At 39.6% G+C, this 25,880-nt stretch overlaps 1 protein-coding gene across 6 annotated transcripts in view; it reads left to right on the top strand.

Moving 5' to 3' along the window:
- Positions 1 to 25,880, top strand: part of KMT2A (lysine methyltransferase 2A) — an 89,782-nt gene that overhangs the window by 31,278 nt on the left and 32,624 nt on the right. For 2 of the 6 annotated variants that reach the window (XM_058446332.1, XM_058446335.1), the window contains 14 exons: positions 1,836 to 1,905; positions 4,493 to 7,146; positions 9,635 to 9,812; positions 10,959 to 11,193; positions 13,165 to 13,229; positions 14,689 to 15,066; positions 15,393 to 15,466; positions 17,141 to 17,272; positions 17,820 to 17,933; positions 21,572 to 21,718; positions 22,741 to 22,836; positions 23,078 to 23,198; positions 24,147 to 24,269; positions 24,696 to 24,880. In XM_058446332.1, coding sequence (XP_058302315.1) covers positions 1,836 to 1,905; positions 4,493 to 7,146; positions 9,635 to 9,812; positions 10,959 to 11,193; positions 13,165 to 13,229; positions 14,689 to 15,066; positions 15,393 to 15,466; positions 17,141 to 17,272; positions 17,820 to 17,933; positions 21,572 to 21,718; positions 22,741 to 22,836; positions 23,078 to 23,198; positions 24,147 to 24,269; positions 24,696 to 24,880 — 4,572 coding nt within the window. The remainder of the gene's footprint in view (positions 1 to 1,835; positions 1,906 to 4,492; positions 7,147 to 9,634; positions 9,813 to 10,958; positions 11,194 to 13,164; positions 13,230 to 14,688; positions 15,067 to 15,392; positions 15,467 to 17,140; positions 17,273 to 17,819; positions 17,934 to 21,571; positions 21,719 to 22,740; positions 22,837 to 23,077; positions 23,199 to 24,146; positions 24,270 to 24,695; positions 24,881 to 25,880) is intronic. The other 4 variants (XM_058446334.1, XM_058446336.1, XM_058446333.1 and 1 more) reach the window with 3 other exon arrangements.

The following is a 25,880-nucleotide window of genomic DNA, read 5'->3' on the forward strand; positions in this document are numbered from 1 at the left end:
CCCAGCTACGCAGGAGGCTGAGGCAGGAGTATCACTTGAGACCAGGAATTAAAGACCAGCCTGAGCAAAATATGTAATTTAAAAAAAAATTACTCTAGTCTGTGTTCCTTAAATTTAGGTTTCATACATTCTTAGAATTATAATACTTTTTCATGGCTGGGCACAGTGGTGCATGCCTGTAATCCCAGCACTTTGGGAGGCCGAGGCGGGCGGATCAGTTGAGGTCAGGAGTTTGAGACCAACCTGGCCAACATGGTAAAACGCTGTCTCTACTAAAAATACAAAAATGAGCTAGGCATGGTGGCAAGGGCCTGTAGTCTTAGCTACTCAGGAGGCTGAGGCAAGAGAATCGCTTGAACCCAGGAAACGGAGGTTGCCGTGAGCTGAGATCGGGCCACTGCACTCCAGCCTGGGTGACAGAGCAAGACTCCGTCTCAAAAAAAAAAAAAATTATAATACTTTTTCAGATGTCTTTGAAGAGGAGAATTTCAGCCTTTTCTTAAATAGCCCAATACTTTAATCTTAGCAATCTCAGAGCAAAAACCTTTTTAGATGCCAGTAAGACTTTTCTCTCAGTTGCCTAGTATGCAAAGGCTGGGCCTTAAATGTTTTGCTCCTCTAAAGCATTTAAATTTAAGAGATGAACCTGCTAATTTGTCCTAAAAGTTATATATGTCTTTTAATATAGTCATGGCTGAAAAATGGCTAAGACAGTTAGCACCTGACTCTAGTTTTAAATTAACTGAGAAAATAATCCTTCAGAAAATCATTCATGTTGTCCACATACGTGTGATCTTACCCCTTGAGAGGAAAATGTTAATGCTTTTGTCATTGGAACTCAGTTTGGGACTTACTACTATAAATTGTAGGTTCCAGAATATCTGTTCTTCATTCCTTATTTTGTTCTTGTTTTATATGGATTTTGTTTCTGGAATCTGAAATTCTTTCATTCTGTGTCTCTCTCTGGAAAGAACTCATTCTCTGAATCATTGAATTTCTATTAATCAGTTTGTTTAAATAGACCATCTTTCTTGAGAACTTGTGCAAAATAGGTTAAACAAATCCTTTTTTTTTTTTATAGAGCAGATTAAAAATTAGAGGTAAGCAGAAGCTTTTGCTTTTTGTCCTTTCCAACTATAACTGAAAATAGGATGCTTCCCTAAGTTTTAGTAAAGGATTTCATCCTATATGCGGTCAATTCATGATCCCTTTCACAAACGCTGCTGCCCACCATTAAGTCTCTTATCACAGGCATTTTTAAAATTATGCCATAAAATGCATGTTGAGACTCTCTGGATCTCAAATGTACAGAAATCACATCTAAATGTCAATTCCTGAGTTAAGGAACTGACAATTATGGCACTTTCAGTCTCTATTAATATTTAGAAGGCAAGAGATTATTATATTGTTTATGTTACTCCTTATGTGTCTGTAGACTTAAATACTTTTTGAAAAGCATTTGTTTGTTGTATTGGGGCTGTATGTTTCTGCCATTATACTTATTTGCTTACCTGATTTAAAGTTGTCCTTTAATTGTTTTGGGCTGTATCTATAGTTTGAAATTTAGGACTATCCTCTGTGTACTATGCACCAAAGATGACATTTCAATGCATTTTTCAGTTACTACACAGCTCCTATTTGTCTGTAATAAAGCTGTATGGCTGGCTCCATTTATTTCAATATTAGTTATTTTATAGTATCCATTTGAATGATGATAATTAATATATAAAGGCAAATTTTCCAAATTCATTTGTGTCTCCTCTGGGCATTTCTTTGGGATGTGTTTGTATGCACGTTTTTGCTTCTGATTTTAAAATAATTTTCCTTTGTTGTAGGATGAGCAATTCTTAGGTTTTGGCTCAGATGAAGAAGTCAGAGTGCGAAGTCCCACAAGGTCTCCTTCAGGTACGGCCAATTAAGTGCATGGTGCCTTTAAGTTTGTTTGTTAGGAGATTGTGGCTTCCCCTTGCCTTCTCTGCATGTAAAGGATGCTCTACCATACTTGGGTTAGGAAATGGCTGATGAGCTAGACTTCTTTATGGGACTCTTATCTATAAGGCCACATTGGGTTTATTCTTTGTCTCTGGGAACTACTTGGGGCATGGGAAGTAGGTTTCCACAGAATTACTGGGAAATCTGGTAGGCAAACTGAAGGTAACCTACTAAGAGTATCCTCAGATTTACACATTTTGTGTTATGTGGTAGTGTATGTGTCTTTGGGAATAATTTGGCCATTATTTTTTTCAGATGAAATTTGGTCCACTGTTGTCAAAGAACCAAAAACAAAATATTGGCATTATATGAAACATTTTTACCTGATTCTTGAAAGGCTGTATTAAAATAAAAAAATGGAAAATTAGTAATATTTGTCATTATTCTCACCAACAAAATATCTAGAATATCTTGAAATTCTAGACTTACAAGCAGTTTCCTAAGAGAAGACTCTCAATGGAAATAACATTTAATGGCTTGCCGAATTCAGTTCTGTATAGGAGAAAGCTATGTATCTTTTGATGAAAATGCATTCCTCATCTGTGCTGCCATTCTGACTTCATATATGGTTTTCTTTGATTTTATGTGGATAGATACTCCAGCTAAATATGATATTGTTAGCTGTTTCTGCTTTTTGACATTGACTTAGCTTGTGATGTGTGCTAGCATTAGGGTCTCACTTCATCATATATTATCATCTAATTCAAACATCCAAGTTGACAGTTTTTGTTTTCTTAAAGAGGAGTGGTATTGCCATTCTAGTTGGGGGCAGTTGGCCAGTAGCAGTGTTCTCTTTAACATGTGATGAAGTCTTAAAACTTCATATAGGAAAGGAATTTGATAGATCATCTGGGATTTTTGTTTGTTTGTTTATAGATGACAAAATGAGGTCCATGAAATACATGAGTAATGATTTATAACCAGTTTGAGAGTTCTTTGGATATGTTGTGGATCAGGGAAGTTAGCAGCAGTGCTGGGACTCTTCTCTGTTCTGCTGCTTCTACTTATCTACCAAAAGCAGTTTTTAAAAAGTAGGATAGAAGAGGTTTTCAGAATTGATAAAGCCCTCTGATTGGCCAGGTTCAAGTCTACCACAATGGTAAGGAATCTTTTGATGTATTTCTGGGCAGGAGTTGTTTTGTTTGTTGTTTTTGTTTTTAAGACGGAGTCTCACTCTGTCACCCAGGCTCCGGGCAGGAGTTTTATTTTGTTAATTCACAACTTTTTCATGATAGTTTCCTCTTAAGTTTTTTTCTTGACTACCAGTCTACCTTGAATGTTGTCTTGTTTTCTAAGAAACCATCTTGATATGCTTCATTATTTGAGAAATGAAACATGGTTTCTCTGCTGTCTCCTAGTTTATTACCTTTGTTGTAATTAGGATATGTTGAGAAAGGAGCTGTGAATCCTTAATCTATTAAAGGAAGTCTCATAAATTAATTGATGAGGAATGCATTTATATTTAGAAAGCTCAACAATAAAACCTTTGTTGACTTCTGTTCTGTTAGAAAGTAGTTCCATTGTAAAAATGTTCATCTCTTTTGGTGCCTATTAAGGGAAGTTTTAGTCTCAAAAGAATGTTATCAAAAGGGAAAAGAAGATTTGATAAAATAGCCTACTCTTACTACTTTTTAAAATATAGGTTTATACAAGGTGTTTTAGAAACAGTCTAGTTTTCTTGAATGGCTTGAAAAGCAGCAAACTGAGCTTATTTATAAATTGGCAAATTCCTTTTATTTAAAATAGAACTTTGATTTAATAAGTTGTCATTTTGCTGTTGACATCAGTTAAGGTTAAATCTTTTTGCAACTTGAGACTAGCGCAAGAACCTCTAGGCAGGGGAGTAGATTTAGTGGACACATCATTATGTCACTTCACTGATTAGTTCACATGCCACCGAGTTCAGTGATCTTATTCTGATGTGTCATGAATGAACATTTTTCTATTCAGTAAAATTTTCTTAGTCTACTTTGGCAAAACAGATTGAAATATGGGACTCTGAGCTGCCCAGGGAGTTGGTATGTTGATGATTGAAGAGCAGCGTGTTCAAATTTGTTCAAAGCCAGAATTCTGAATTGGAAAGATGGGATGACTAACTAGAAGCATATTCTTAAATGTTAATCTTGGTGGCTAGGATATGGCGAGGAAGTTCAGATTTTTTTTCTTTACAATTCCTTTGAATTCAGAAAAAACCTTCTTGCTCATCTAAAATTGTAGGAAAATCAGTTTTGTGGATTAATTGTTCAACTGAAAACTTTTTATTATCTTTTTGTATCAAAAAAGTAATTAAATGTTCTTTCAGGTGGAATGTTATTTGCTGATTTCTTTGAGGCAAATTTTGGGTGAAAAGAAACTAAGCACAATTAAGATGTTTGATTGACTCATTAGACTCAAGTTGAACTCAGTACAAAATGGCCAGTGCTAAGTTATATTCAGCTTAGTTAAAACCTAAACTACACAGCTAAATATATGCTCTTCATTGTTTAATTTCTATACACAGTTAAAACTAGTCCTCGAAAACCTCGTGGGAGACCTAGAAGTGGCTCTGACCGAAATTCAGCTATCCTCTCAGATCCATCTGTGTTTTCCCCTCTAAATAAATCAGAGACCAAATCTGGAGATAAGATCAAGAAGAAAGATTCTAAAAGTATAGAAAAGAAGAGAGGAAGACCTCCCACCTTCCCTGGAGTAAAAATCAAAATAACACATGGAAAGGACATTTCAGAGTTACCAAAGGGAAACAAAGAAGATAGCCTGAAAAAAATTAAAAGGACACCTTCTGCTACGTTTCAGCAAGCCACAAAGATTAAAAAATTAAGAGCAGGTAAACTCTCTCCTCTCAAGTCTAAGTTTAAGACAGGGAAGCTTCAAATAGGAAGGAAGGGGGTACAAATTGTACGACGGAGAGGAAGGCCTCCATCAACAGAAAGGATAAAGACCCCTTCGGGTCTCCTCATTAATTCTGAACTGGAAAAGCCCCAGAAAGTCCGGAAAGACAAGGAAGGAACACCTCCACTTACAAAAGAAGATAAGACAGTTGTCAGACAAAGCCCTCGAAGGATTAAGCCAGTTAGGATCATTCCTTCTTCAAAAAGGACAGATGCAACCATTGCTAAGCAACTCTTACAGAGGGCAAAAAAGGGGGCTCAAAAGAAAATTGAAAAAGAAGCAGCTCAGCTGCAGGGAAGAAAGGTGAAGACACAGGTCAAAAATATTCGACAGTTCATCATGCCTGTTGTCAGTGCTATCTCCTCGCGGATCATTAAGACCCCTCGGCGGTTTATAGAGGATGAGGATTATGACCCTCCAATTAAAATTGCCCGATTAGAGTCTACACCGAATAGTAGATTCAGTGCCCCGTCCTGTGGATCTTCTGAAAAATCAAGTGCAGCTTCTCAGCACTCCTCTCAAATGTCTTCAGACTCCTCCCGATCTAGTAGCCCCAGTGTTGATACCTCCACAGACTCTCAGGCTTCTGAGGAGATTCAGGTACTTCCTGAGGAGCGGAGCGATACCCCTGAAGTTCATACTCCACTGCCCATTCCCCAGTCCCCAGAAAATGAGAGTAATGATAGGAGAAGCAGAAGGTATTCAGTGTCGGAGAGAAGTTTTGGATCTAGAACGACGAAAAAATTATCAGCTCTACAAAGTGCCCCCCAGCAGCAGACCTCCTCGTCTCCACCTCCACCTCTGCTGACTCCACCACCACCACTGCAGCCAGCCTCCAGTATCTCTGACCACACACCTTGGCTTATGCCTCCAACAATCCCCTTAGCATCACCATTTTTGCCTGCTTCCACTGCTCCTATGCAAGGGAAGCGAAAATCTATTTTGCGAGAACCGACATTTAGGTGGACTTCTTTAAAGCATTCTAGGTCAGAGCCACAATACTTTTCCTCAGCAAAGTATGCCAAAGAAGGTCTTATTCGCAAACCAATATTTGATAATTTCCGACCCCCTCCACTAACTCCCGAGGACGTTGGCTTTGCATCTGGTTTTTCTGCATCTGGTACCGCTGCTTCAGCCCGATTGTTTTCGCCACTCCATTCTGGAACAAGGTTTGATATGCACAAAAGGAGCCCTCTTCTGAGAGCTCCAAGATTTACTCCAAGTGAGGCTCACTCTAGAATATTTGAGTCTGTAACCTTGCCTAGTAATCGAACTTCTGCTGGAACATCTTCTTCAGGAGTATCCAATAGAAAAAGGAAAAGAAAAGTGTTTAGTCCTATTCGATCTGAACCAAGATCTCCTTCTCACTCCATGAGGACAAGAAGTGGAAGGCTTAGTACTTCTGAGCTGTCACCTCTCACCCCCCCGTCTTCTGTCTCTTCCTCGTTAAGCATTTCTGTTAGTCCTCTCGCCACTAGTGCCTTAAACCCAACTTTTACTTTTCCTTCTCATTCCCTGACTCAGTCTGGGGAATCTGCAGAGAAAAATCAGAGACCAAGGAAGCAGACTAGTGCTCCGGCAGAGCCATTTTCATCAAGTAGTCCTACTCCTCTCTTCCCTTGGTTTACCCCAGGCTCTCAGACTGAAAGAGGGAGAAATAAAGACAAGGCCCCAGAGGAGCTGTCCAAAGATCGAGATGCTGACAAGAGCGTGGAGAAGGACAAGAGTAGAGAGAGAGACCGGGAGAGAGAAAAGGAGAATAAGCGGGAGTCAAGGAAAGAGAAAAGGAAAAAGGGATCAGAAATTCAGAGTAGTTCTGCTTTGTATCCTGTGGGTAGGGTTTCCAAAGAGAAGGTTGTTGGTGAAGATGTTGCCACTTCATCTTCTGCCAAAAAAGCAACAGGGCGGAAGAAGTCTTCATCACATGATTCTGGGACTGATATTACTTCTGTGACTCTTGGGGATACAACAGCTGTCAAAACCAAAATACTTATAAAGAAAGGGAGAGGAAATCTGGAAAAAACCAACTTGGACCTCGGCCCAACTGCCCCATCCCTGGAGAAGGAGAAAACCCTCTGCCTTTCCACTCCTTCATCTAGCACTGTTAAACATTCCACTTCCTCCATAGGCTCCATGTTGGCTCAGGCAGACAAGCTTCCAATGACTGACAAGAGGGTTGCCAGCCTCCTAAAAAAGGCCAAAGCTCAGCTCTGCAAGATTGAGAAGAGTAAGAGTCTTAAACAAACTGACCAGCCCAAAGCACAGGTACTCTTTTCCACCTTGCCTATTAAAGCTAACAGTTTATTGAGCCCTTTCTATGGGCAAGTTTTAGGCTAAGTGGTTCAATTACGTCCAGTTATGAGAACCAAGAAAAGTATGGTGGAGGCAGTGGTATTTGCAGTAGTCCTTCAAGGACCAGTAGGATTTTGATAGGTAGAAAATGGCAGGACATAACATTCTAAGTAGAGAGAACAGTGTGGGTAGAAATGGAAAAGTAAGAAACATATTTGAGGAATACTGGATAGCTGGATTGGCACCTGTGGAAACTTGGTGAACTAAGGCTGAATGAACTAAGGTTGGGACTGTATCACAGAGGATGCTGAGTTGTTTGTACCTTATGAGTTTGATGTAATCAAACCTGGGACTTAATTTTAAAGGTACATTTTAATAGTCAAATTGTTTTACTATCCCCGATAGAATAGAAAACCGGAGGGGAGCATTCTTTTCCTCTGCGTAATGAGGGATTAGAGCAATAGATAATATGTTTTTGCAGAATACAAATGAGAAGTACTGGCCAGGTGCAATGGCTCATGCCTGTAATCCCATCACTTTGGGAGGCCAAGGTGGGCGGATCACCTGAGGTCAGGAGTTTGAGACCAGCCTGGCCTGGCCAACACGGTGAAACCTCATCTCTACTAAAAATAAAAAAAAAATTAGCCAGGCATGGTGATGCATGCCTCTAGTCCCAGCTACTGGGGAGATTGAGGCACAAGAATCGCTTGAACCCCAGAGGTAGAGATGGCAGTGAGCTGAGATCCTGCCACTGCACTCCAGCCTGGGCCAACAGAGTAAGTCTCTGTCTCAAAATAAATAAATAACTAAACAAACAGATTAGAAGCACTTAGCCTTGAGCCATGGAACAGGAAAGCTATAGAATTCAGTTAGTTAAGATGATACCAAACAGGTTTTTACAAAGACCAGCAATTTTTGTTTGTTTTTTTATTGTTTTATTTATTTGTTTAACAAAGTAAGCTAGTCACTGGCCTTTTCTGAGAAAAGTTGCTGATCTTTAGGGTCTTTTAAAAAAATTGTCATGTAGTAGATGCCTATGTATGGCAGCATATCAGGTTAGATTAAGATGGCCATAAACTTAGATTTGTAATGTTATTCACGGGCTGGACGCGGTGGCTCACGCCTGTAATCCCAGCACTTTGGGAGGCCGAGGCAGGTGGATCACGGGGTCAGGAGATGGAGACCATCCTGGCTAACACGGTGAAACCCTGTCTCTACTAAAAATCCCAAAAATTAGCCGGACATGGTGGCATGCACCTGTAGTCCCAGCTACTCGGGAGGCTGAGGCAGGAGAATCGCTTGAACCCGGGAAGCGGAGGTTGCAGTGAGCCAAGATCACGGCACTACACTCCAGCCTGGGCGACAGGGCGAGACTCCGTCTCAAAAAAAATAAATAAATAAAATTAATGTTATTCAGCCTAGGGCCATAGTTACATTTAGTAATTCTGCCAGTTGAGAATTGTAGCAGGAATATGATGGGACTTATTTTTAACACCATGTTGGATGTTTTTGTGATAGGAGCAGCAGTCTTTAAAATCTGAGACATTTCTTTTGGAGCCTTTTATACTTTTCTTTTTTTGAGAGGGAATTTCACTCTTGTTGCCCAGGCTGGAGTGCAATGGTGTGATCTCGGCTCACTGCAACCTCTGCCTCCCAGGTTCAAGCAGTTCTCCTGCCTCAGCCTCCCAAGTAGCTGGGATTACGGGCATGCGCCACCACGCCCAGCTAATTTTGTATTTTTAGTAGAGACGGGGTTTCTCCATGTTGGTCAGGCTGGTCTCAAACTCCCAACCTCAGTGATCTGCCCGCCTTGGCCTCCCAAAGTGCTGGGAGTTGCAGGCGTGAGCCACCATCTATACTTTCATTTATAAGTTATTTCACCCCTACTTCTCTGATGATCAAGGAAATATAAAAAATAGTTTTTGGTTAGATAAGCCATATTTATACCACACTGAACTTTTTGATAATATAGACTGGTGGCTTGAATTTTGAGGGGAATTTAAAATAGTAGTATAATTGGGAATAGAAGCTTAGTTGTTTGTTCGTTTTTAAGATGGGGTCTCGCTCTGTCACACAGGGTGGCTCAAGTGATCCTCTTGTCCCAGCCTCCTGAGTAGCTAGAACTACAGGTGTGTACCACCACGCCCAGCCAATTTTTAAATTTTGTGTAGAGATGGGTTCTCGCTATGTTGCCCATACTGGTCTTGAACTCCTGGCCTCAAATGATCTTCCCACCTCAAGCTGTTTTTTATTTTTTGATTAGCGGCCTTTTTTTGTGCTGCCAATTAGGATACAGTAATAGTTTATTTCTCTTTTGATGTGATTTAACAGCTGGGAATAATTTAGAGTTGTATGTTTTGATTCTAAATCATCATGAAATTGATCAAGTATACCTTGGCTTCGTTCAGTTATAATTTCAACATGTATGGTTGTTATTGTTTTTGGATTGCCTCATATTCAGGGTCAGGAAAGTGACTCATCAGAGACCTCTGTGCGAGGACCCCGGATTAAACATGTCTGCAGAAGAGCAGCTGTTGCCCTTGGCCGAAAACGAGCTGTGTTTCCTGATGACATGCCCACCCTGAGTGCCTTACCATGGGAAGAACGAGAAAAGATTTTGTCTTCCATGGGGAATGATGGTAGGTCAAGAAGGTCAATCTTGGAGTCGGAACAGGCTTTTGATTTGTTTGTTGATTATTCTGGGGATGCCCAGTAGGCTCTTCATAGTTAGTCTAGGTCCCCTGAAAAACAGATGGCAAGAGGGGATTAAATACATGAGGATTTTGTTAGAAGAAATGCCTGAGAAGGAAAACGGGGAGGTAGCCAGGGAAGGCTGGGAGAGCTGTCAGACTGTGATGCCCGTCTCACCCCCATGAAGGAGAAGGGGAAGGAAGGCAGAATCTTCCTAGACTGCTGTGCAGGTAAGAAAGGTTTGGCAAAGCTGTCCAGGAGTCTTTGAGTAAAAGTGGACTGTCAGGGGAGTCTTGTGTCTCTCAGGAACAGGCCAACTCGGGAGCAGGTGGAGGAGTGACTCTTCCACCGAGTCACTGCCTGGAAGCCCATGGTAAGTGTGGCCTCTGCACCACTGGATTTCAGAGCACAGAAGCGGGGGCCCAGGTCAGTTGTGCTTTCTGTAGTTGGAGGTCTGGGAGGCACATTCTCATGGCTGCCATATAGTTCTTAAGTGCAGAGTAGCCACTCAAAACGAATTTAGAGGTTTGAAGAATCCTTAGAAGCATTTGGTTTCTATTCTTGATTTTAGATTAGACTGTTTTGTTTTCAGTATTTGGAATTTTGCTTTCATCAAGATGCAGGTTATTGGCTTTTTTTTTTTTTTTTTTTTTGAGACGGAGTCTCATTGTGTTGCCCAAGCTGGAGTACAGTGGCGCGATCTTGGCTCACTACAGCCTCCACTTCCCAGGTTCAAGCGATTCTCCTGCCTCAGCTTCCTGAGTATCTAGGATTACAGGCATGTGCCACCATGCCTGGCTAATTTTTGTATTTTTAGTAGAGAGGGGTTTTGCTGTGTTGGCCAGGCTGGTCTCAAACCCCTGACCTCAGGTAATCTGCCCCGCTCAGCCTCCCAAAGTGCTAGGATTACAGGCATGAGCCACCATGCCCGGCCAAGTTATTGGCATTTTTAAACATTTAAATAATTATTTAAAATAGATTCTGAGTTCTGTATATAAATATGTTACTTTAATATATTTCATTTTTGGAGTACCAATTAAAACAAGGTTCGAATTCAGTACTCCCTTGGAACTAATGCCACATTTCTTTAACAGACAAGTCATCAATTGCTGGCTCAGAAGATGCTGAACCTCTTGCTCCACCCATCAAACCAATTAAACCTGTCACTAGAAACAAGGCACCCCAGGAACCTCCAGTAAAGAAAGGACGTCGATCAAGGCGGTGTGGGCAGTGTCCCGGCTGCCAGGTGCCTGAGGACTGTGGTGTTTGTACTAATTGCTTAGATAAGCCCAAGTTTGGTGGTCGCAATATAAAGAAGCAGTGCTGCAAGTAAGTGGGTGTTTCACTCTGAGATGTTGACCTCTCAACCGTGAAGCTTGCTTATTTATTCCTAGTTTGTTGCAGAGATGCATAAGGAAACTGAATGTGGTTGTCATTGAGTTACAAGACTTGTTATAGTTAGATTTTGTGGTGTAGGCTGTGCTTAAATAAGAAATACTCTGGGGCCGTGCTGTCATTAATAGAATGTTCTGCAACAATGGAAATGTTCTATTGGAATAGTAGACAACAATAATGGAAATGTTTAGTTCAGTATGGCAGCCATTAGCCACATGTGGCTATTGAGTGCTTGACATGTGATTAGTGTGACTAAGGAACCACATTGTTTATTTCGTTTAACTTAAGCCATGTGTAACTAGTGGCTACCATATCAGACTGTAGCTCAGGAGGATTTCTACTTAAAACCTGACAACTTTATGTATAATTTTTATTGGGTCTACTGAAATTTTGTTGACCCAACAAAATTATGACAATTCGGGAAACATTAGAGATACCTTGCATAAATATCTGTGCTTTCTCACTCTCTCTGAGAATATATTCATGCATATGGAATTTTTTTTTTAAGAGACAGGGTCTTGCTCTGTTGCCCAGGCTGGAGTGCAGTGACATGATCATAGCTCACTGCCAACACTGAACTCCTAGGCTCCAGTGATCCTCCTGCCTTGGCCTCCCAAAGTACTGGGATTACAAACATGAGCCACAGTGCTTGGCCTCATATGAAATTGCTTTTTTTAAGAAGTTTTGTTTTAATTTTAATGGGTACATAGTAGGTATATATATTTATGGTATACATAAGATGTTTTGATACAGGCATGCAATGCATCATAATCATATCATGTAGAGTGGGGTATCCATTCCCTTAAGCGTTTATCCTTTGTATTACAAACAATCCAATTATACTCTTTCAGTCATTTTTAAATGTACAATTAAGTTATTATTGACTACAATCACCCTGTTGTGCTATCAAATGCTAAGTCTTATTCATTTCTTTCTAATTATTTTTTATACCCTTTAGCCATCCCCTAATATGGAATTTTTTTATGTGGAAATTTTTATTACTCTACTTTTTCTCCTCTTTTTTAGTCAGTTTGTGGAGGTACTTTCTGCCATCTGGGATACTTTATTTAAAATAGATCAAGATAGTAGCATAAACAGAAATTTTGGTGATTAAGCATCTTGTAAACTACCTGGCACAAATAATAGGTATCAATAGATATTTGCTGAATGAATGAGTGACATGAAAGTGATTAATAGAATAGTTAGGAGAAATGCTACATTATTTACTTCAGGGGAGATAATTTCTAGGAGACAAGAAGTAGTTCTGTGCTTTGGTTTGGTCTGACCTTAAACAAGAATCTTGTCTCAGTCCCATTAGTGGAAAGAAGTAAAATAATCCACAGATCACAAAAAAGTACATGATAGCAAGATAAAGTTGCACTAAATTTAAGAGTTAAAGTGGATTCAGTGCAGTTGTAGACTTCAGATTACATTTGAATTTTATTAAATCTAAATTTAGGGGTGAAGTATATATCAAAGCCACCAGATTTAATTATAGCATTGTAGTGGTAGGCAAAGGAGTTGTTTGGTAATTTTAGTCTGTTTTGTGTTGAGATTACTTGATGAATATTAACCTTGTAAGAGAGTAGGACTGATGTGACTACAAGAAATAATGACTGATCATTTTGTGTGTGGTGCTAGTCAGTGTTGGATTACAAGAAATTTGAGTCCCATTTCAAAAACAATTTGATATTTGCTCCTTTTAGATCCTAAAGGTAGGTGAAATTGCTGATCCAGGGATTCAAAGGCTCAGATTTAATCTGAGTAATGAGCAGTCCTTTTTTCAACTATAAAAATGTGAACCTGAATAAAGATTCACTGATTGTTGCAGACAAAATGAACACTTGTTTCAGTGCTTCTCTTCTAAATTTAATTTGTTTCATGGTTTATTCCTTGTTTTCCTAGGATGAGAAAATGTCAGAATCTACAATGGATGCCTTCCAAAGCCTACCTGCAGAAGCAAGCTAAAGGTAGTGTTGTTAAAAAGGTCTTCCCCCAAATGCTCCTTGCTTAAATGCTGTGTAGTTGTATACATCCAGTAGAAGAGAATACTTTTTTTTTAAAGTACAACTCTTTCTCAGGGAGTAGATTGTTGAAGCTAGGTAATAGGTACATGGGGGTTGATTGGACTATTTCCTGTATTGGGGGATATTTTTGAAATTTTCCATAATTTTAAAATTTATATAAAAATCATAGTTCATTATATTTCCTAGAGTAATAAAAGTATACCTATTTCACCTGATCAACTTGGCATTAACTTTCTTTAGCCTTTCAATGCTAACTTTTAACTGCAGGAAACTGAGACTGTTCTGTCACATTTCTACGCTTTTATTTTTTAAATGTATTTTTTTAACTAGTTTTTAATTTTTGTGGATACATAGCAGGTGTATTTATTTATTTATTGAGACAGAGTCTCACTCTGTCTTTCAGGCTGGGGTGCAGTAGCATGATTATGACTCACTGTAGCTTCGACCTCCCAGGCTCAAGCCATCTTCCCACCTCAGACTCCCTAGTAGCTGGGACTACAGGTGTGCACCACCACGCCCGGCTAATTTTTGTAAATTTTTTTTGCAGAGACAGGATTTTGCCATGTTGCCCAGGCTGGTCTTGAACTCCTGGGCTCAAGCAATCCTCTCACCTTGGCCTCCCAAAGTGCTGGAATTACAGGCATGAGACACCACTGCACCTGGCCAGCAGGTGTATATATTTATGGGGGTACATGAGATATGTTGATATAGGCATACAATGGGTAATAATCACATCAGGGTACATGGGATGTCCATTACCTCAAGAATTTATTCTTTGTGTTACAAACAATCTAATTATACTCTTGTAATTATTTTTAAGGGTACAGTAAATTATTGTTGACTGTAATCACCCTGTTGTACTATCAAATACTAGATCTTATTCACTTCTATCTAGCTATATTTTTGTACCCATTAACCATCCCCACTTTCCCCCTCAACCTCACTACCCTTCCCAGCCTCTCGTAACTATCATTCTCTCTGTCTCTATCTCCATAAGTTCAATTGTTTTCATTTTTAGCTCCCACAAATGAAAGAGAACATGTGATGTTTGTCTCTCTGTGTCTGGCTTATTTCACTTAACATCAGTTCCATCCATGTTGTTTCAGATGATAGGATCTCTTTCTCTTTTACGGCTGAATAGTACTCCATTGTGGATATGTACCACATTTTCTTTATCCATTCATCTGTTGATGGATGCTTAGATTGCGTTCAAATCTTGGCTATCATGAATAGTGCTGCAGGAAACACGAGAGTGCAGATATCTCTTTGATATACTGATTTCCTTTATTTTGGTATATACCTAGCTGTGGGATTGCTGGATCATATGGTGGCTCTATAATTCTATTTTAAATAAAATTATTCTCACTTATAGACAGATGATGTTGTTGTGTTTTTCCCCCAGCTGTGAAAAAGAAAGAGAAAAAGTCTAAGACCAGTGAAAAGAAAGACAGCAAAGAGAGCAGTGTTGTGAAGAACGTGGTGGAGTCTAGTCAGAAACCTACCCCATCAGCAAGAGAGGATCCCGCCCCAAAGAAAAGCGGTAGTGAGCCTCCTCCACGAAAGCCCGTCGAGGAAAAGAGTGAAGAAGGCAATGTCTCGGCCCCTGGGCCTGAATCCAAACAGGCCACCACTCCAGCTTCCAGGAAGTCAAGCAAGCAGGTCTCCCAGCCAGCACCGGTCATCCCCGCTCAGCCACCTACTACAGGACCGCCAAGAAAAGAAGTTCCCAAAACCACTCCTAGTGAGCCCAAGAAAAAGCAGCCTCCACCACCAGAATCAGGTGAGTGAGGAGGGCAAGAAGGAATTGCTGAACCACAAGTACTAACAAAAAAGCACTGATGTCTCAAACAGCATTTGAAAGCAGGAAATGTATGATTTGAAGTCTTCAGTTCAAGAAAATCAGCTCTCTTTCTAACTATTATGTATAATAATAAAGAAACAGAAACAAAAAAACCAGTTAAATTGGAGGTATTGTTTTAATTTCCTGTTCGAAGCCTAGAGTTTAAATAGTTTTTTTTTTTTTCTAATGCCCCTTTCTTCACAGGTCAGTCAGTACTAAAGTAGTCGTTGCCAGCATCTGACTGCAATTTATTCTGAATTTTTTAGGTCCAGAGCAGAGCAAACAGAAAAAAGTGGCTCCCCGCCCAAGTATCCCTGTAAAACAAAAACCAAAAGAAAAGGTGAGGAGAGATTTGTTTCTCTGCCATTTCTCAGGGATGTATTCTATTTTGTAGGGAAAAGCCTTATCCTTGACTTCTATGTAGATGGCAGTGGAATTTCTTAAAATTAAGAAACTTCAAGTTTAGGCTTTTAGCTGGGCAAGGTGGCTCACACCAGTAATCCCAACACTTAATGAGGCTAAGGTGGGAGGATTGCTTGAGGCCAGCAGTTCAAGACCAGCCTGGGCAACATAGCGAGACCCTGTCTTTATTTAAACAACAAAAAAAAGAAGTTAGCCAGGCATGGTGGCACTTGCCTGTAGTCCCAGGTACTCAGGAGGCTGAGAGAGAAGGATCGTCTTGAGCCCAGGAATTCAAGGCTGCAGTGAGCTATGATTGCACCACTGCAGTCCAGCCTGGGTGACAAAGCAAAACACAGTCTCCAAAAAAAATTTAGGCTTGGCAAGGCGCGGTGGCTCATGCCTGTGATCCCGGCACTTTGGGAAGCCGAAGCGGGCAGATCACTTGAGGTCAGGAGTTTGAGACCAGCCTGGCGAACATGGTGAAACCCTGTCTCTACTAAAAATACAAAAATTAGCCGGGTGTGGTAGTGGGTGCTTGTAATCCTAGCTACTTGGGAGGCTGAGGCAGGGGAATTGCCTGAACCTGCGAGGCGGAGGCTGCAGTGAGCTGAGATTGCATCATTGCACTCTAGCCTGGACGACAGAGTGAGACTCCATCTCAAAAAAAAAAAAAAGGAGCCGGGCGCGGTGGCTCACGCCTGTAATCCCAGCACTTTGGGAGGCCAAGGCGGGCGGATCACGAGGGCAGGAGATCAAGACCATCCTGGCTAACACGGTGAAACCCCGTCTCTACTAAAATACAAAAAATTAGCCGGGCGAGGTGGCGGGCACCTGTAGTCCCAGCTACTCAGGAGGCTGAGGCAGGAGAATGGTGTGAACCCTTGGGGTGGAGCCTGCAGTGAACCGAGATAGCGCCACTGCACTCCAGCCTGGGCGACAGCAAGACTCCGTCTCAAAAAAAAAAAAAAAAGTTTAGGCTTTAGCCTGTTTGTTTTTTGGTCTCTTCCTTGTTGCTTTTCCCTTCTTTGTGGCCCCATATGTTCTAGCCTAGGAATCTGCTTATTCTAAGGGCCATTTGGCATAATTATTTTTTTACCCCAACATCCTTTAGCAATTATTTGTCTGTAAAAATCACCCTTCCCTGTATTCACTATTTTTATTTATTATGGATACAGAGATAGTGTGGTGGCTCACATCTATAATCCCAGCACCTTGGGGGGCCCAGGCGGGAGGATCACTTGAGGGCAAGAGCTGGAGACCAACCTGGGCAGCACAGTGACACACAGTTGCTATAAAAATTTTAAAAATCAGCTAGGCATGGTGGCATGCACCTATAGTCCCAGCTACTCTTAAGAAGCTGAGGCAGGAGGATCACTTGAGCCCACGAGGTCTAGGCTGCAGTGAACTGTGACTGTGCCACTGTATTGCAGCCTAGGCAACAAAGCAAGACCCAATCTCTTTAAAAAAAATTTTCAAAGATTATTTCTCTGTTTATGTTGGAAACATGTTTTTAGATCTGTTAATAAGATTTGTCATTTGCATTATTATCGGTTGCAAATGTGAAGGCAAATAGGGTGTGATTTTTTTCTATATTCATCTTTTGTCTCCTTAGGAAAAACCACCTCCGGTCAATAAGCAGGAGAATGCAGGCACTTTGAACATCCTCAGCACTCTCTCCAATGGCAATAGTTCTAAGCAAAAAATTCCAGCAGATGGAGTCCACAGGATCAGAGTGGACTTTAAGGTAAAGGTGTTCAGTGATCATAAAGTATATTGAGTGTCAAAGACTTTAAATAAAGAAAATGCTACTACCAAAGGTGCTGAAAGAGGAAATCAGTACCAACTGGGGGAATGAATAAGAACTCCCATTAGCAGAGGGGTTTAGCGCTGGGAGAGCTTTGGTCAGTGTTGTTAGGTCACTGTTTGTGAACTGACTGCAGAACATAGATGATGAAACATTCCTATCCATCCTGAGCAGTATCAGAGGAAGTAATTCCTTCACATGGAAAGTATCAAACCATGATGATTCCTTGAGTTAGCAAAACTGTAAGAGAAATTCAATCCCAGTGTATTTTTGCAATATATTCAATATGAATTGAACAACTAGGTGAGCCTTTTAATAGTCTGTGTCTGAGATTGAAACTTTTTAAAGCAGCAGTTATTTTTGGACTCATTGAAATGAAATACTCTGACATTCTGATGTCACACTAATTTTATGCTTTTCATCCTTATTTTACATCCAAAGTTGTATAATTGTAAAACTTTCCTAAGTGACCTTTCTCTCTCCACAGGAGGACTGTGAAGCAGAAAATGTGTGGGAGATGGGAGGCTTAGGAATTTTGACTTCTGTTCCTATAACACCCAGGGTGGTTTGCTTTCTCTGTGCCAGTAGTGGGCATGTAGAGGTAAGGCATCCTGCTTCTTTGTACCCCAGGAAGTACATAGATTATTTTTCTGTGGATGAAATTACTATAGTCTGTTTTGTTGGTATTTAGCAGGTACTATTCTCTGTTTAAACCAGCTAAAGAAATGTTTTGAAGTATTTTAGAGATTTTAGGGAAGGAATCTGCTATTAGAGTAGCAAAGTTATTGAGAGTGAAAAGATCAATAATCCCATCTCTCTTAAATTCAGTCTTTCTTAGAGTTCTGATCTTTCTGTTAGATGTCTAAATAAGAGAAAAAATTATACAGTGGTCTATTAAAAGGGATGCTATTGATGGTTGTTTTATATTGTATATCAAAGCCTCTTTGTCTATAAAGAGCTCTCACCAATTAATAAGAAAAAGGAATGACATCCAGAAAAAAAATAGGCAAAAGACAGAAATAGATAATTCACAAAATTAGAAATAAATACATAGTGGGTGGCAGGGGGAGGTGAAGGGAGGATATCTGTTTTTTAGCCCTCTAGTGACCAAAAACTGGAAATTAAAGCATGATAAAAAAGAATCCTGAATAAATGGGGACTTTCTGTTGGTGGAAAGAAATATAGATTAGTTACAATCTTTCTTTCTGAGGGAATTATTTGGAAATATATATTTATCTTTAAAATAGGTATATCCTCTAACATAGCAATTGCACTTCAAGCACTTATGGATATAATTAGATAAATTGGCAAATCTGTAGATATAAAGAAGTGTTCATTTCAATATTGTTCATGATAATAAAAAACTGGAAACAACCCAAAAGTTCATCTATAGGGAGCATGGGTTAAAATAAGCATAGGGCATATAGCTGGGCACGGTGGCTCACACCTGTAATCCCAGCGCTTTGGGAGGCCGAGGCAGGCGGATCACGAGGTCAGGAGATCCAGACCATCCTGGCTAACACGGTGAAACCCCGTCTCTACTAAAAATACAAAAAAATTAGCCGGGCGTGGTGGCAGGCGCCTGTAGTCCCAGCTACTCGGGAGGCTGAGGCAGGAAAATGGTGTGAACCCAGAAGGTGAAGCTTGCAGTGAGCCAAGATCGCGCCACTGCACTCCTGCCTGGGCGACAGAGCGAGACTCCGTCTCAAAAAAAAAAAAAAAAAGTATAGGGCATATATAATGGCAAATATGAAGTCCTAAAGATAATATATATTAATGTTATTAGGTTGGTGCAAAAGTAATTGCAGTAATAACATGGAAAGATGTCCATGACATATCACTGAGTGAAAAGAGCAGGTTACAAGATAGTATATAAAGCACAATCCCATCTTAGTTTGGAAAAGTGTTTTTAAAATATATATCTAGAAAACAATCTGGAAGGATTCACACCAAAATATTAAAAGTGTGGTTGGATTATGGGTGACCTTTATTTGTTTCTCTGTTTTTTTTTTTTTTTAATCTTTCTGAGTTTTTTTGCAGTATGTACCACCTTTACAATGAGAAAGGAAAAAGTAGCACAATTTTGAATAGGAAGCAGTAGTTTGTCATTTATAGGGGACATATGCTACATCCTTTACAGTCCTTAAATTCCTGGCAGATACCTCCTTGGCTTATTACTTACTACATAAGATATGTATTCAAAGGTGGTAAAGAAAATCCAGGTCGGGTGCAATGGCTCATGCCTGTAATCCCAGTACTTTGGAAGGCTGACGCAGGAGGACTGCTTGAGCTCAGGAGTTCAAGACCAGCCTGAGCAACATAGTGAGACCTCGTCTGTACTAAAAAAAAAAAAAAAAATACCAGGCATGGTAACATGTGCCTATAGTCCCAGCTACTCTAGTCGCAGCTACTTGGGAGGCTGAGGTGAGACGATCACTTGAGCCCAGGAGATCAAGCCTACAGTGAGCCATTATCACGCCACTGCACTTCAGCCTGGGCAACTAAGCAAGACCCTGTCTCAAAAAAATAAAAAGAAAAATTTAAAAATAAGAAAATCCAAGCTAGGTTGAAATCTGAATGTTGAGCAGTCAATGAGACACAAACTAGCTAAGAAACTCAACCCTGCCCACTTGCCATTTGAAGTTATTACTAGCAAAATTACAAATTATTGCCTGGTATTCATTTACTAAGCAAATATTCTCTTAGTCCCTATTACGAACAACTTACTGTTCTAAGTGCAGAAGTTCAGATATCATTGAGACTGAGAATATTCAGTCTACAAGTGCCAGGGGTCTACTGTATCTCTTTTCCATCCTAATACAGTGCTTTGCACCCATATATATGCCACCCACAGGAATAACTTACTTTTATAGCACCAGTCCTTCGACTTCTGGGATTAAAAAGATTTTTTTTCAGGGTATAATTGTTCTGATTTAAATTCTTTATAGTTGTACATAGCAATCTCACAGGATTCCTAAAATATAAATTAGAGAATAGCATGCTGCCTGCACTGCACTCCTAAAGCATGACCAGTGCTTGATGAACTCTCTTCCAGGCGAATTTTTTAAACTTTTTATGTTGACATGATTTCAGACTTACAAAAAAACTATGAGTCATACAAAGAATTCTAGGTACCCCTCACCCAGATTCCCTAAAGGTTAATATGTTTCTCTGTGTGTATATATTTTACAAAATAACAAGTAAAATACATATACACATTTTACCTGTAGATACACATGTATCTAAAAATTTGAGAACAAGTTGCAGACATATACCATTTTACCTCTAAATATTTTAGTGTGTATTTTTAAAAATCAAGGACATTCTCGTATTTAACCATGGTATAATTACCAAATCAGGAAATTAACACACTGGTACATTACTATTATCTGATCTATAGGCCTTATTTAGGTTTGACCAATTGTCCCAATAATTCCTTTATGGCAAAAGAAAATTCTGGATTATCCTAATTAGTATTTTTGAAAATCCTGTATCAATATGAAAATAACTTATTTCTAAACTTAGAAATGGAGGCTGGGCGTGGTGGCCCACGCCTATAATTCCAGCACTTTGGGAGGCCGAGGCGGGTGGATCACAAGGTCAGGAGATGGAGGCCATCCTCGCTAACATGGTGAAACCCTGTCTGTACTAAAAATACAAAAAATTAGCCAGGTGTGGTGGCACGCGCCTGTAATCCCAGCTACTCAGGAGACTGAGGCTGGAGAATCGCTTGAACCCAGGAGGCAGAGGTTGCAGTGAGTCGAGATCGCACCACTGCACCCCAGCCTGGGCGACAGAGCAAGACTCCGTCTCAAAAAAAATAAATAAATAAAAATTAAAAAAATTAAATTAGAAATGGAAAGGACAAACCAGAGCTTACAACTGTTTCGTATATTACAGAAAACGTTTAAACCCTCCCTATTTCCCCTACCCCACTCCTTTATATTCCCATAGCCCTTTGTTTATACCACTCTTAGGGCACTTAGCATGTTCTGTTAAATCTTGGATTATGTTTATTTTGTTACTTTCTAATTCCACTGTTATTACCACTTTAGTACTCTGAATCTCCTGCAGTGTCCAATACTGTACTTTTTTACAGTCATTGCTTAATGAATATGTATTGAATTAAATATATGCCAGTGGACTACTAAAACTCAAATTATATAAGAAGGGTATGGTTGATTATGTTTTTCTACATATTATTTGACATACTTCTATCTTCCCATGTTCTTACTATAGTTTGTGTATTGCCAAGTCTGTTGTGAGCCCTTCCACAAGTTTTGTTTAGAGGAGAACGAGCGCCCTCTGGAGGACCAGCTGGAAAATTGGTGTTGTCGTCGCTGCAAATTCTGTCACGTTTGTGGAAGGCAACATCAGGCTACAAAGGTAAAAAACCTGGTAATAGAACTACAGCTGGACCTCTGTATCAGTGGGTTCTGTATCCCTGGACTCAACCAACCTTGGATTGAATGTATCTGGGAAAAAATGAGTAGTTGCCTCTGTACTCTATGTGAACAGACTTTTTCTTGTCATTATTTCCTAAACAATACAGTATAATAACTATTTACATTGTATTAGGTATGATAAGTAATCTAGAGATAATTTAAAGTATATGGTGGGCAGATCACTTGAAGCCAGGAGTTCGAGACCAGCCTGAGCCAACATGGTGAAACCCTATCTCTACTAAAAATGCAAAAAATTAGCCAGGTGTGGTGGTGGGCACCTGTAGTCCCAGCTACTTGGGAGGCTGAGGCAGGAAAATCACTTGAACTTTGGAGGCAGAGGTTGCAGTGAGCCATTCTAGCCTGTGGTACAGTCTGTCACTCCAGCCTGGGTGACAGAGTGAGACTCCATCTCAAAAAAAAAAAAAAAAGTATATGGGAGGATGTGCATTTTGTTATATGCAAATGCTGCACCATTTTGTCTAGGGACTTGGGCATCCATGGACTTTGGTATCCTCTGGGGGTCCTAGAACCAGTCCCCCATGGAAACCAAGGATGACTGTGCTTAGAGTATTGCTTTCTTTTTCGATTTGTATTTCTGTCTTCCAGTTATGATTTTGTATCTATATTATTTCTCTTTTTACTTAGTTTGTCTTTAGTATTTAATTGGGTGTAATCAGTTGCCTATTTTGTGTTTTAATTTTGGGACTATAGCAGAAAACATGATATTGAATAAAATTCCAAAAGTAAGTCAAATCTACCTAATATGAATACTCATCACTGAGTGCCTTTGACAGGAAATAAATCTCAATGCTTTAATTGGGAGTAAACAATGTATGAGGAAATTTAAACTTATAATTGTGTGCTATACTTACTTGCCAGTAAATGTGAAATGGGGTGCTAAGTAATAGGTGTTGGGTGAAGGTAATATGATGCTTATCTTTTTGCCATTATATTTTCTTACAGCAGCTGCTGGAGTGTAATAAGTGCCGAAACAGCTATCACCCTGAGTGCCTGGGACCAAACTACCCCACCAAACCCACAAAGAAGAAGAAAGTCTGGGTGAGTTATACACATGATGCTCTTTTATAGAGAACCATCACGTGACTATTGGACTTATGTAACTTGTATTACAAATATCTATGCTTGAGGATGTCAGTATGACAATCTTTTTGCCTCATTACTAGGAAATCATCTCAGTAGAGAAATTAAATCTATAAGTGGATGCATTTGAGATCTTTTTAGTTAAAGAAACATATTAAAAACAAGAAATTCCTATTGAATTTCTTTTCTTCTTTTCTAGATCTGTACCAAGTGTGTTCGCTGTAAGAGCTGTGGATCCACAACTCCAGGCAAAGGGTGGGATGCACAGTGGTCTCACGATTTCTCACTGTGTCATGATTGCGCCAAGCTCTTTGCTAAAGGTACCTTAAAAAAGCCAGTTTTGCCAGCTTTCGGAGGTTGTACTTGGTGTTCTGGAGGTGAACTAGACTCTAGTGAAATGAAATAAAAAGTCTCACACATTATGTCAAGGATACCATTTAGACACATTTCCTAAGTTCCTGTTTAGAACTTAGCAACTAGAAATGTCTTGTTAGTTTATATGGGAAGTGTTAAGGGGACTTTTCATTATAACTAACCACAAAGAAATCCTGTAAGCTAGTATTTCCCAAAGTGTGGTATATATATTATACATTTGATTATTTCAGACATTATTTTAGTTGCTACCCAAACATTTTCTTTTAATGGTTATATTAGAAAAAAATGTTAATATAACTAATATATTAAACCTGTTATATTACTGACTTAGGATAATCATATAAAGTTCACTGTTTTAAATAAGATAAGCAGATCAGTTTGAAGAAGTTCATTAAGTAGAAAATAATAGAGGAGATCTCTGTATATAAAGAAAATTTATGAAGGTTATACAGAGTACTGAATCTTAGGAAGTGCTCCTCTAAGCTCTAATGTAAATGCCCTAGAAATAAGGAAAAAGCTTACATGTACTGTTTCTGACTTCCATATTGCCACTTCCTTTTAAATGTTTAAATATTTCTTACAAATGTGTGAGAAACTTCTCTCTTCCATTCTTTTCTATTGTTTTATCTTTAAAAGCTACCTCATGACCTTTATAAGTGAAAACTAGTAAACTAAAGAAAACTAGTAGCATATGAAGCTTTTCTGTGAGTATTCCTGGGGCTCAGAATAATCTTGAGACTGCAGATGTGTGAACATTCCACAGTAGATCCATGCTGGTGTTCATGATCCCAGAAGAATATAGATTTAGATTGGATTGGTATATACAAGTCAAGGACTGTAAAAACACAGGTATGTGAGCCAAAGCACTGCTGTAAACTTTGCTTTGCTTTCAGGAAATTTCTGCCCTCTCTGTGACAAATGTTATGATGATGATGACTATGAGAGTAAGATGATGCAATGTGGAAAGTGTGATCGCTGGGTCCATTCCAAATGTGAGAATCTTTCAGGTACAGAAGGTTGGAGTCTTTTTATTTCAGTTTTCTTCTTTCTAGGTACTACTGCATTTATCAGCCTCTAGAGCACTTTAAACCTAAAATTATGGTTGTGTTGTTATTTGAAATCTCTAAATTTATTTTTTAGTCTCTAGGATAAGCAGCATTTTATTACATTTGTGCTCACTTATCTTGAATATATGCCTTTAAAGTATTTATTTGCTGTCCTTTGTGGGTTCCATAAGCTGATTCTCAATAACCAAATTCAGGATTGTGTTAATTAATAATGCCACTTTTTGAGATCAATATGTGTGATATCCATGAGGATATTAGAATCTTAATGTGGTTCCCAACATATGGCTTTATAGTAAGTTCAGTGGAATAGTTTCCTCTTCTTCCTCTCTCTCATTCTTCAGAGGACCTCATCATGGTAGGTTTTTGTTTTCTTAGATGAGATGTATGAGATTCTATCTAATCTGCCAGAAAGTGTGGCCTACACTTGTGTGAACTGTACTGAGCGGCACCCTGCAGAGTGGCGACTGGCCCTTGAAAAAGAGCTGCAGATTTCTCTGAAGCAAGTTCTGACAGCTTTGTTGAATTCTCGGACTACCAGCCATTTGCTACGCTACCGGCAGGTAGGCCAAGTCTCATTTTTTTTTTCTGAGAGCTTGTTCTTAGTTTTTACCTAGTGTTTTTCTTTTGTTTTACTTCATTCTCCTCACTTAATTTTTAGTTACTTGTTTTGGCTATAACCATTAGGAAAATATTTAGAGCCAAGAATAGGACCTTTTTTAGAGTAAGAAATAGGAAGGAGCTGTATCTTCAAAGTTCTTGCTGTTACAATGAGAAATTTGGACTTTATACTCTGAAGGTGATAGGGAGCCAGTGAAGCACTTCACCCAAGACAGTAACCTGATCAGAGTTGCTTCTTAGAAAAAATATTATTCTGAATGAGTGGAGAGGAAGGACTGGAGACACCTGAGCCTAGAGGCAGGATTCGTAGTTAGGGGACAGTTACAGTAATCAATTGGAAAAACACTTTCTGTCTATGTAAGTTGTGAACTTGACACATTTATAAAGTAGTCATTAGAAGAATCACACGGGGCCGGGCACGGTGGCTCACACCTGTAATCCCAGCACTTCGGGAGGCCAAGGCGGGTGGATCACGAGGTCAGGAGATTGAGACCATCCTGGCTAACACAGTGAAACCCCGTCTCTACTAAAAATACAAAAAATTAGCTGGGCATGGTAGCAGGCACCTGTAGTCCCAGCTACTCGGGAGGCTGAGGCAGGAGAATGGTGTGAACCTGGGCGGCGGAGCTTGCAGTGAGCCGAGATCGCGCCACTGCACTCAAGCCTGGGCGACAGAGCGAGACTCCATCTCAAAAAAAAAAAAGAAGAACCACATGGATCACTTTACCTCAGAGCTAAGCTGCTGTTTTATCTTTTAATAGAGCTCCATTTTTTGAATAGGAAAATTAGCTGCTTTCTATGTTATCCTCAAAAGGAACTGAACACAGTTTCAGCTTCTTCATACTGGGTTTGGAATTATCAAGAAAATCTCCTAAGTTAGCCTAGCTAAGCTATTACATAACAGTCTCATTTTTAACTTTCCTTTTCTATTTGAGAAATCTG

Source organism: Hylobates moloch, unplaced genomic scaffold (assembly GCF_009828535.3).
Source record: "Hylobates moloch isolate HMO894 unplaced genomic scaffold, HMol_V3 SCAFFOLD_11, whole genome shotgun sequence".
NCBI lineage: Eukaryota > Metazoa > Chordata > Mammalia > Primates > Hylobatidae > Hylobates > Hylobates moloch.